Genomic DNA, 12,503 nt, shown 5'->3' with positions numbered 1-12,503 from the left:
CTTCAGCTAAATATTTAGTTAAGAGCATGAATACTTATGCAATTTACTTATTTCAGTTTTTTTATTTTAATTAATTTACGAAGTTGTTCTTCTGTTTTTGCTTTGTCAATATGGTGTATGGAGTGTAGATTGATGTGGGAAAAAACCTAATTTAAAGCAGCTTAACATGAGGCAGCAACATAAAATGCGGGGAAAAAATGAAGGGGTATGAATACTTTCGCAAGGCACTGTATATGTGCTTGGACGTGCAGATGTTGTATAGAAATGTTTCTCCGAAAGAGTCTGACTCTTACCTCGAGATTCACCACTGATGTTACCTTCATGGTCATGGAGATGAAATCCTTGAGATACCTGTGGAAAAATTCTATCTGCATCTCTTGTGTTGCTTCAGAGATGTACCCGCCCAAGGGGATCTTCCAAAAAAACTCTTCAAATTGACGTAGAGAGTGTCCTGTTGAAGAAATGCATGGACATGTATTGGACATGTTTGCTTTCCCTAGAACTGTAAAAAAAAAAAAAAAAAAAGCAGTACGTAGCCCAAGACCTTCAAGACCTAAACCATTCCTTGACCAAGAGCTTATTGGAATTAAATTATATGCAATCATTTGTGTTGAGAGTGGAAACTAATGAGCACTTTGCAGAACATGAAGGAGCCAGTGTGATCACTTGCATTTTTTCTTATTAACAGTGGAAACAACTTAAAAGACGCGGTCATTTTTGCTCATAAAGATGAGAGTAAAATATCGGAACTGTAAAGGACCTACTTTTAATTGTGTGCACTCGCAATATCAACAAAACATTGTGCTTTTGTAAAATAAAGGAAACAAACAGGATGTGCTTTCTGCGGGCTCGGTCTTGAGTAGGAGCGCTTCACGATGAACTGAAACTCAGTGAATACTTTCCTCACAGACATGATAAATATATTAGTAGAAAGCTTTAAATTACTACTTTAAAACTAAATAATTCACATCTAAAAAAACTCTTTCATTATGTAATCCGTAAAGATGCATTTCTCTCTAAAGGCACGTCCAATGAGATGTCGCGTCAGCATCGTCAACTTCATCTTTGCGACACAGACTCAGAAAACACAAATTTATGAATAAATAATTCAAATATTTGGTTTACTATTTCCCCCACACATTCATGGTAATTACTTTTGCGGTAAGCTTTAGCCTACTGCATGCGCTTGAACGCGGAACTCTTCTAGCTGCATTGACGGCACGCTCGCCACCACTGCTGCTGGTGGGGAAACACCATCTGAGCCAGTTTTGACAGTCACGGTAGCACAGTCTTGTGTTGTTTCCACCAGCACAACAAATCTTTTTCATCACCATAATTGATTGATGTCTAAAATATAAAAATGAGTAGAAGCCTAAAACTGGCCCAATGCCCAACCCACGTCTGAGCTATGACGTGAAAATTGTCCCAAAGCCTGACCCTAGCGGCATAAATAAGTCAGGGCCCGTCTGCTCTAAAATGCAGCAATAACTGTCACAAGTCACAAGAGAACAAACCACACTGATTTAAGTGTGAGTGCTGAAACAACAACAAACAGCAAGGATAGCAGTAAAGTAAATATACCTTCTCGATGGAAAGCATGTATCCAGAGTTCCTCTAGATAATCTTTAATTCTCCAGCTGAAAGGCATGGTGCAACCGACATTGCTGTCAACTGCAATGTAGTTCTGAACCAAGATTGTCTTCTCTGAGCTGTTAAAGACCAAATATTTCTTTTTTTAGTTACAACATTACTTTAAAGCCAAGAAATTTACAATGCACATGTACCCGTTGTCAGTGTACAGTCATGTTTTGTATACTTAACATGTTTTCTTGCTTGATCAACCAATTTGCCTTGTGTTGTTAATGTTAACATTTAGGTAGCTAGCTGTAAAGAGGCTGACTCTAACTAACTTGCTCAGAAGAATTCTGTTTTCAACTACTGCTCTGAAATGACAGCAGTTGACCTGAAAGAAAAAGCTATCTAGCTCTGCTCTGAATGCAATGCAGATTTGCATTGCATTGTGAACTGCTGTCTGACACATTGTGGAATTATCAAAAATCAAGCTTGTGTAGCTAGAAGCATTAGTGTGTTTTGGGCCCAAAGGCATACACAATTCATCTTGAAACCAAATAATTACACACTTGTTGTCTAGGCTTGTGTAAGGAACATTCAGTAACTTGACATCTCCACAAATGTCCAGCCACAATTTCCTCAAGGATTCATCAGAGTTTCTATCCAGTAAGAGGTCTAGATTGCAGTCACGGTCAATAACTGAAACAAGTTGTGCCAAAAATGGAGTTATTACTGCTTGAACTCGTCTCCAAAGAGCATGTCTAAAATACAGAAATAAACAAGTAGAGTTGTTTTAAGTATAAGGTATAGTTTCACAAAGATATACAATTCAAGACCTTTATGTACTTTACACATTCTCTCATACACTTACCTAAATGTCCCACCCTCTTGCAATGCATCACTTTTTAGTGCTTCCTTGGAGACCCAACTCTTGGCAGAGATTGTTTTCTCATCGTGAGCCTCCAATAGAGAATGAAGCTGTTTCTTTAAAGCTTTGATAAATTCAGCTGGGTAACCTAAATATGTAAATTTCAGTGACAGCAAGTAAGTTGGCAAATCAAGGCAATAAAAAACTAACAGAAAGAGTGATAAGTCTCACCTTGTTGACTCTCATTGTCATCCAAGAGCATTAGAAGAATCTCTACTCTCTTGGTGCTGCGGGTACCTGCCTCTGTCTGATCTCTTAGCATGCCAACTGCACTCTGAACACAGCTACGAACCAGCACGTTGGTGGCTAAAACATTTTCCCAGCCCTATAAAGCATCAGAAACATAACTATATTCTGAAGCTTATTAAACTCAACAGGGTGACAACAGTTCAAAAATATACTTAAAATATATTGCTGTTGTTGAGGTTGTGACCCACAGTATTGTCTTCTAGTTCCATCTTTTCTTCTATATGCATGTCTTCAACCTCCATAGCTGCAAACAATAAAAAAAAATATTTGAAAACACTGATCACTTCTTTAAAGACAACTCTCAATATTCTGAAAATAAATCAACATCACCTTCAGGCTCATCCGTTTTCTCTACTTTATCTTCAAACAACTGGCTGATGCTCAGACACTGCAAGGCTTTTATATCAGAGATAATGTCTTTCGATGTCCTCAGGTCATCAATGTGGACTGACATCCAAGGGCCTTAAAAGATGAATCTTTATTGAGAGTTTGTCTAAAACAAACAATGTTGGTCAGTGATGCAAATAATCAGTTGTCTTACCACCATGAAATCCAATATAGGAAGTTCCACCATCCATTCTGGGTAGCTTAGTGATGAAGTACACAAAAATCTTTCCATTGGACTCTTCCCTGAATTTGTTGATTTCATTGAGAGAAGAATATCTGGAAATATATAAAATAATGCTGATTTCATTGGATTTAACAAGTGTGAACAAGAAAACTGGTCCACTGAACACATTTAACTCACTTTGCAGATGCAATGAAATTTAAACTTTGGGTGCTTTCATCAAAATCGGTTTGGATGATAAGTATCTTATCTCCAGTGGTGTTTTCCAAATAATTCCTGTACACAGAAAATTTCATTAAATTAATAATAAATATGCTTTTGTTGTTGTAATATGACGTGATGTTTTGAGCACAATACTTGATTGTCTTGAGGAACGTGTTTTCCATGTCAAACTGCTGTAATGAGAGGAGCTCAATGTTTTGAACTATGTTCTGTAGCTGTTCAGTTTCTGTTGCGGTCAGAAGCCTTGAGAATGTAGTTACCTACAGGATAAAAATATAGCAAGAAATAACTTTGTGCACAACTTGCAAAGATGCAAATGTTAAATACTCAATTTTAAAATACAATATGTTTACCTCTGTGAAAACGGCATGGCTAGGCCCTGCTTGCTGTATTTGAGAAAGGATGAAGTCAGCAAGTGAGCTATGCTTCTGGTCTTCAAAGTACACCCTTGACAAGTGCTGAGTTTCTACTTTGGAGAAGGAAGTGCAGTCTAGCCTAACCACTGCATCTGGTGTAGCACAGTTCAAAAGGATCAATTTAGCCTCATCTAAAGTCCTCTTCGAATCATCTGAGATTTGCCCTTTGAGCTGCTCTGTAACTTGCAGGACAACAGAGGCACAGGTGTCTGAGTGGTAGCCAATGAAAGCATCAGCAGGACGGTAGCAGCATGCTTGGGGAGCAATTGAGTGATTGCTTTTGGCTGCAATGAAGCATGCAACCCACTGCTCAAGCTTCTCAGCAAGGTCCTTTTGCTCACTTTTTAGTATGGTATTAATGTCAAGATAATGTTTCTCCAACCTGTTGATCAATGGAATGGGAAACTGCTTGTATACAACATCCTTATCCTCAATGACAATGAGCCTGAAATCTCTGTGCACTCTGCATTTGACTCTGTGAGTTCCAAGCCCCAAATCCACATATTTCTGACCTCCAAGCCAAACATAATATTGGTTAAGAGCATCATACAAACTTTCGTACAAGTTCTGCAGGTTCAGAAGCACAATGGTTTGACCAGTTTCCATACAGATCTTCACACGGTTAATGTTGCGGCATATCTGAGTATACTCCTGGTCTTTTGGAAAGCTTGAACCAAAGATAATCTCTGGTTGGCACAGGTCTGAAAAAAACATATGCTGAAGAATTCGAAGGGCTGCATAGTTTTTGGTCAGAACCAGCAGGTATCTGCATTCCTCATCTTGACCAATGGCCGTGATGTTCTCTCTTACAAGCTCAACGGTACTGATATTCTCAAGTTTGGGTTTGATACCTAGTCTGCTGGTGAAAATTGCGACAGCATCCACATTATCCTTGGCACTGAAGTTCCTCAGCACAGCTTTCACAATCTGTTCTTCACTAGGCTTGTTCCTCTGTTCTGAAGCTTTGGCAACAGCAAATATCATCTTTATCAAGCTGTAATAGTCTCGCAAACCAAAGAAACCTCTGCCTTGTTCGTTACAGATGTTCAGGTAAGCATGGGCAAATGGCTGAAAGAAATCTCTTACCCTCTCAAGGATCATGCGATCCGAGTAACATATTCCTTCAGCAGTCTCAATCAATTCCCTTTCATCAGGATCACCACGTGAAACAAATATCCCTCTATTCATCTTGGCTGGATCCAAAGCCCAGTTAGAGATACCAATGAATCCAACCTTCTTGTGCGGTACTGGCTGGTCATCTATGCATCCCTCTTCCAACAAAGGATGTAACGTTTTCAGGGGCATTTTCTGGGAATCTTCAGCCAAGCCTATCTCATCTAGCACTACAACTGAGACATACTCTAATAGATTCTTGCCTTCCTGAAAACGAGCAGACTGCTTGAATGTATTGATGATCCCATCTGGTGTAGAGTGAGGACTGCACTGGAAGGAAACGAGATGAATTTGCTTTAGATTTTTAAACAAATCCGAATGAGATGCTTGACCTTGCATGCCATCTGCAACTAGAGTTTTTGACAAAGACTTAGAGCTTCCAGGTTTTCCAACCAAAAAGAGAGGTATTTTCAGTTCAATGCAAATAACCATCATGAAGACATTTTCCTTCAAGGCATTGTTTCGGGCAATAGTTTCACCCAATGGAACTCCACCCAGAAAAAGATCCTGAATATCCGAGATCTCCTGCATCACTTTCGTTGGGCTGTAAATCTCTGGAAGGTCTCTGCAAATGTTTTCTCTGTATTTCTGTTTATCCTCCAAGCAGGCATGGTAACAGACACCAACAGCCATAATCAATGACCATAGAATTGGGTTTCTTATTTCAGTATCCCTCTGATGTTGATCATTTCTTTTTCCACTCTCATACTTGTCAAGCTCTGAGAGTAACATTTTGTGGTTTTTGTAGAACCACTCAAAAACTTGCATGCAACGCTCTACGTCCCTCAGACTCACAAAACTACATTCATCCTGTCTTGTTCGCATATACATCTGTGAGGCTGACAGAACATCTGTGATGGTTTTGATGCAGTTTGAATCAATGGAATGGGTTTGAAATACTCTTTCAACTATTTGCTTGATGTACATTTTCTCAGTATGGTCATTGAGTTGTCCAAAGTCCCACACTAGTGGAATCATACTAGGTGGTAAAGCATGGACTCTATACACAAGCTGACGAAGTGGAATGGATCCAAGTTTTTCATCTGTTTCTTCAGCACGAACTCTGTATCCTAAACCAGCTGACTCCAATCTCTTGATCATTATGTCTGTGTGTTTTCTGTATGGGTTGCAAGCGGCAATGATTTGCAAGCCAGAGTCATCTGTCAAATTCTGTCCCATAGCAGTGTTGTCACAGAGGACTTCCTTAATGCTGCTAATGGCCTCCGTTGTGTTTGCTTCATCAAAAAACAACACAGAGTCTAATCTACATTTTTTCTTGTTTCCTAACGCCATGTCCTCTGCTTCTCTCACTTTGGTGTAAATCATGTGTGAACTTGTCCCCCCATGAACCTTGACTAATTTTATATTGTCAGTGTCAATTCCACCTTTGTGCACCTCACAAAGGAATTTGATTAGTCTGGTCTTCCCACATCCTGTCTCACCCATTATTATAACGGGAATCCCACAACGAAAGCGCATGTGAATTGCCAGCATTTTCAACATGTTGTCTGTGGTAAGCTCATATGTTTCATCTGGGTCAGTAGGAGACTGTATTCCCAACACTCTGGAAAGTCTCTCAATTTTCTCATGTCGTGGAAGCTGGTCAAAATCAATATTAAAAGGAACTCTCTGTAGTTTGAGGCCCTCATAGAGCTCTCTGGTCATGATGTTCTGCTTGATCACTCTTTTTGTTAATGGATCAATAGCATCAATCATTTTCTGTGCATTTGGCTGAAGATGAAAGCCAATGAACGTCATGGACTCATGGTCAGCATTGAAGAAAATATATGGATGTGGTTCTGACTCCCATCGTTTTCTTATCCTAAAGGGAGCTAGATCATCTTCATTGGCAGAAGAAAGCTCATTTTGCGGTCTTCCTGGACTCTGGTCAGAGATGCTAAGTGAAGGAGTGGCAAAATCCTTTGCCATGAGAATCATGAAATCAACAACAACATTTTTAAATCCCAACAAAATGTCACCTACAACAGAAACATTACAGAAAATTGAGTTCTCGCAATCCTTAAGTTGTAAGTTTAGGAACCAAACAAAATTCCGCAACTCTGCCCAAGAGGGGTCTACGATGCCGCAGTAAACAAACAACATCTGAAGGCATTCAACATGAGTGCCCTCGACTCCTTGGTAACTGAAGGTATCCAAATTAATACCATTGTAGAAACGTTGCAGGTACTGATAAGGCCGCTGGTAGGCCTCACTTTGGAACTCTTGGGCATCCATGAGGGGATCATCACCCTCTACTAATGACGGATCTTCCTGGATTCTCATTTCTAGCTCAAGGACCTCTTTAGGTGGACGGCAGTAAACACTTGGAAACACATCCATGAAAGCACCCTATCATAAAAAGGCAAATAAATTCATAAGGAATTTGCATGCAAAAAATTCATACATGATTTAAGTCATTTATATTTACTTACAGTTTTCCTGTCACTTTGTGATGTGCTGCAATCTGGTCTTAGTATCTCAATTACATACAAGTTCTCATGATTCCTTTTCCACATATTTCCTTCGGAGTCTACGAGGTAACCAAGAATCAATAGCCTAAACAGAAATTCATGAAGTCCTGTCTTTACCTGTAAGTATAGAAACAATAATGAAAAACAGCAACAAAATGTATTTCTTTTTATTAATCAAATTGATCAAAAAAATTAAATGCAGGTAGCTACCATGGTGGTGATGTCAAAATGATAAACTGAAAGTTCCCGTTTCTTGAGGTTGTTGAGCAAGGACTTAAGAATGATATTTTCATCAACTCTTGGCTCAGTTAACCTGATGCACTTCAGCTGCGTAGGCTCACCGGTGATCTTTTCTAATTTCTCATGCATTCGTTTAATGTAAAGTGATTTCCCTAGAACGCACAACAGAGATTTAACTTCTTTGACAAATTGCAATACAAAAGTATTTTGATTCATACACACAGAAAACAAAGTTTTCATGCATTTATTTATTTTTATTTTGTCAACTAATAAGAATTCTGAATCTGAAAACTAACTTAAATCCATTATATTGAATTTATACTCACCGACTCCTGACCTTTCAGAGAATACAACTCCCACAAACTGTCTGTCTTTGAACACAGCAGCAGCACTGGATATGTCAGCTGGGACTGTAAAATGCCTAACAAGGTATTGCTGAATACTGATTATTGGTTCTTGGGGAACCAAGTGCAATCTAAATTGACTAAAAGCAGAGGGAAGGTATGCATGTTCCTTGCTAGAGCTGCAGACCAACACCAGTCTGTAATCATTTCTGCTTTGTGCATTTTGCTTGTGAAAAAACTGCTCCACTTTGAAGCTCACTTCATAGGCAAGTTGGTCCACATAGAGCATTGTGTATATTTTCTGTCCCCTGTACCCATCAGAGAGACAACGCCTGAGGAAAAGCTCCACTTCTTCATATGGAGTGGAACCACTGCAGAGAAGTACTTCATCATAGGTTGGTAGAGGCTCTCTTTTGCTTCTCATGTAAATTGAAATACATGTTATTAGAATTTCTTCAGAAGGGCAGATAATCAGATTTGGTTTTCCAGTAGCCATTCCATTAGGCAGCTCTCTCTGAATATTACTTGTTTTCTCATCCTGTTTGGAATCACTCTCACATTGACTGGGGCTGTTGGCTAAAATTTCAAGAAGATATCCAAGGCTTCTGACATCAAGGCAGTCTGGCAGGAAGTTGTTCATGTCTTGCATGAAAGTATTCCAAATCACACATAGCTTTTCTGACCCATTAGCATGCCTCAACTGACTTGTCAAGTTGTCAAACAATGCACATGGCTCATCAGTATTCAAATCATGTTTAATCATACTGGGAACTTCTGCAAATGTTTGAAATTCTAAGTCATCATTTTGCCTAAGGTCCTTCTCAATTGCTTCAGACTGAAGCCTGTGCCAAGCTTGTGTCACATCGGAAAAGGAGCAATTGGGTTTGATAAAGGAGAGCATCGTAAGAACTTGATCTTTCATGTCAGTGTCGTTTTTCTGGGTGAGCTGACTGCACAGGTAGACCACCTGTTCTGAAGTAAAATAGTTTAAGTAATAATGCTGAGATCTCTGCTTATCCATAAAAGCCTTCCAGAAGCATAAACAGCTCTCCATTTTCCGGCAGACTTCTGGCAACTGTTCTGTGACTTCACCGTCCAGCATGACACTAACAACACTTCCTAAATTGAGGTCCATAACGATGCATGCTTCCTTACTATTACAGTTGACCTTTGCCTTCCAGTGTCTGAACAATGGATTTCCAGCAACAAACAAATCAATAAATGCACAGGCCAACCTCTGTACACCGGCAAAGACCTGGAAACAGAAAAGAAGTTCAGGGATAATTACAACAACCATGGTGAAAGACAGCAGAATAAAAAAGATAAAAGTTGTAAAATCACCTCTGCAAATCGATTGACTTCACGCTGGCCCTGGTCTCCTTTGCCCGACATTAGCATCAATTTATTCTGAAGTTCCCTGAGGTCTTCAAAAGAATAAATGCGTGTCTCACATTCCTCATCGTGCTCTTCCATGATATGTAATTTAAGAATTTCTTCCAAGCATAACTGAAAAAAGCAATATTCAAGGGATGATATTTCCAAAGTACTATCTGCATCAAATATACTATTTTATCAGAATTGAGAGAAATCAAAATATGCATTGTCTTTATTATTGTATTATGTATAAGCATTATTTATATAATTGAATGATATGCTATATATTATCATAAAATAAAGGTGGTTTACATTGCATCAGAGAATTAAAAGTGGTAGCCAGTTCAATACATGGCTTTATAAAATATTTTTATGCTTAATATCTAATCACAATTAAAAATGTTTAAAATTGACATTTAATAATTCCACTAATAAAATACCATGTATTTCAAACATGTCATGCAATCCTTCGTTATTCAATATCTGATATTTTTATGTAGCTGAAGTAGGCTATTAGAGGTTTACTATTAAAACTAAAATAAAAATAATAAATCTGTACTGATACTTTGTTACACTAGGTGATCTTCCTCTTGTTTCTTAATTATAACACAATAAGTCAATTAACGCATAGTTTATTCCAAGCACACTTGGCATGAGAAATACCCCATTCGCAAATGAATCACACTTTTGATTTAGTTCAAAGTCTTGATCAAAAAAGTTGACAAATTAGTCTGACTGAGAGGAGTGTAATATTCAAGTGAAAACCGGAATGTAGTTTTAAGAGTTTTTTAGGCAATAATGTACTTGTTTAGTCTTCAAATATGCGGTTTGTTAATAAAGAAAATGTCTATTTGAAAATTTGCTTCAATGTTTTCGGAGATGTGAGCTCCAGGGCATCAGTAACACATTAACATGGTAACATATTAATGAATAGTACCATAAAATGGCTGTAAAAAAACATGATTTGCATATAATATAATATTTTATATATAAAACACACATCTTGCTTTATTAATTGTTTGGATTATTGAAGGCAGCTTTTATTTAATGTTTTATTTGATTTGTATTTATATTAAGGCTACATTATCAGACTTTGGAAAGGAAAATTGATGGACAAGGAGATCAGAATGGACAATGAGAATAGCTGTGAAACCAGAAGACAGCTGTTCGCCTAAAGACAAAACAATCTTATCTCTTTCCGGCTTCCCAAAACAGAACGGCTTGGCAAGGCCGCTCTGGTATCAACTCTCCTGTGAATACTGCAGGGAGACGCTCTTTCTTCCCTCCCCCCATCAAACACCTTGTTATTGTCGGGCGCTTGGGCTCTGGCCAAGGTCGTTTCCATGGCAATTGCTATGTCGCACCACAACCTGCGAACTGAGACAACTGGTTTGGAGTACTGGCGCAACGGATTTCAAGGCATACGAACTCACACGAACTTACACATACACACACTCATACGCTCATATATACAGATTGTCATCCACTTCCCTACCCCCATCCCACGCCTTCGTCGCTTCATCCCGTCAGTTGATAACGGGTCTGTGTTCGCGCTGTAATGGCTGCAGGCCGGATGGCTGTTTCGTCTGAATTGGATTACTATGCAAGTTATGTTCCTGTGTTGACTGTGCTCTATGCTGAGGTTTTTGTCTGTTCTCACACTGCACTCTCGTTCAGGAGCGTAGTGTGAGGACTATTTTTTTCTCCTCTCTTTCCTCATTTTGTGCTGTATTCTTCTTCTTCTTTATTGCATTTCGTTGCCTTGTACCTACATGTTCAATGACAATTAATTGAATCCAATCCAATCCAATTACACGTAGGCAAGATTAAATAAAAATGGCATCAAAAGTTTTCTGAGGGCAGGCGGTTCCCTTCAGAGATAATTTCATATCAAAGCACCCACACCGCATTTTGACTTTGTTTTGTTTATTCAATGAAATCATACCTTATGAAGGTAATCATCATATTAAGCCAAATCATGATCCTTGTCTTTCTGTCCTTAAGTTTTAGACCTCTTGAAATTATAATAAAAGTATTTTCTTGTACCGTTTAAGGCATTTAAGTCTTTTTATATGCTTAAATTTGATACAAGTTGATGTGACAATGACGATTAATGTCGATTACGTTTTTGTGTGGGGGAAACGACACATCATATTCATGACTTTCTTCACATGGGTTATTTCAGTAGTAAGCTATGAAAAACTAAATGGTTATTCAAATTGGGATTAAAACATGCAGAAAACAAGCAACAAATGTTCACCATCACTAAAACAGATTATTTTAAATCAAGCACGAGCTCACTAAATCTCACTGTCTAAACCGCAAAATTAATTTCTTGTTTACATCGTATCTGCACTGTTGTTTATGATGACAAGTATTCGAGTGAGTGCATGAACTGAACACAACTGTAGCGTTTCGAGGATTTTTCCTGGTGTGGCGAGTCCAATCTAAATGCCTCTGCATGGCCATTGCATACATGCACTCTACACAAATGTTGGTGATTTGTTATAACACTGGGGGAAAAATGCACACAAATAAATCTTTGATGCATTATGAGCAGATCTAAACATATGCCGCAATATACACCTTTCATTTATTTTCACATTTCACTCCTGTTAACGTTCACCAGAGCGACAGCGCACTGAAGCGTTTTTTCCCCACTAGTTTAATGTTTATGAATGAATTTAACGTGAAAGAATATCGTTAATCTTGACAAACTATATATCATTCTGAAGGTCTAAGCCTCAAGCATCGACGACAGATCGCTGTTTTCCGATAGAAAGCTTATAAGGAATGTATTTGCTACATTTGTGTAAGCAGTACACATCAAAACATGCAGAATAAAAAAGCAGTACGTACCTTTATCATTGTAATAACGAGCCACAAACGCGTCCACTGCTGAAATCCCAGTTTAGTTAGAGAGGTAAGGGTCCACAGAACAACATC

At 38.5% G+C, this 12,503-nt stretch overlaps 1 protein-coding gene across 1 annotated transcript in view; it reads right to left on the bottom strand.

Moving 5' to 3' along the window:
- The window catches only part of LOC306850217 (E3 ubiquitin-protein ligase rnf213-alpha-like), a gene marked incomplete at its 5' end in the record, with an annotated part of 46,769 nt that overhangs the window by 28,707 nt on the left and 5,559 nt on the right, over positions 1 to 12,503 (bottom strand). The window contains 15 exons of the mRNA XM_079385726.1: positions 294 to 451; positions 1,582 to 1,709; positions 2,142 to 2,333; positions 2,444 to 2,588; positions 2,672 to 2,825; positions 2,938 to 2,993; positions 3,080 to 3,211; positions 3,291 to 3,412; positions 3,498 to 3,593; positions 3,675 to 3,799; positions 3,893 to 7,477; positions 7,561 to 7,716; positions 7,810 to 7,991; positions 8,166 to 9,438; positions 9,525 to 9,689. Coding sequence (XP_079241852.1) covers positions 294 to 451; positions 1,582 to 1,709; positions 2,142 to 2,333; positions 2,444 to 2,588; positions 2,672 to 2,825; positions 2,938 to 2,993; positions 3,080 to 3,211; positions 3,291 to 3,412; positions 3,498 to 3,593; positions 3,675 to 3,799; positions 3,893 to 7,477; positions 7,561 to 7,716; positions 7,810 to 7,991; positions 8,166 to 9,438; positions 9,525 to 9,689 — 6,669 coding nt within the window. The remainder of the gene's footprint in view (positions 1 to 293; positions 452 to 1,581; positions 1,710 to 2,141; positions 2,334 to 2,443; positions 2,589 to 2,671; positions 2,826 to 2,937; positions 2,994 to 3,079; positions 3,212 to 3,290; positions 3,413 to 3,497; positions 3,594 to 3,674; positions 3,800 to 3,892; positions 7,478 to 7,560; positions 7,717 to 7,809; positions 7,992 to 8,165; positions 9,439 to 9,524; positions 9,690 to 12,503) is intronic.

This window comes from Barbus barbus (assembly GCF_936440315.1).
Source record: "Barbus barbus genome assembly, chromosome: 3".
NCBI classification, from domain to species: domain Eukaryota; kingdom Metazoa; phylum Chordata; class Actinopteri; order Cypriniformes; family Cyprinidae; genus Barbus; species Barbus barbus.
The sequence above is the reverse complement of the archived record's forward strand: the minus strand, read 5'-3'. Positions and strand labels throughout refer to the sequence as shown.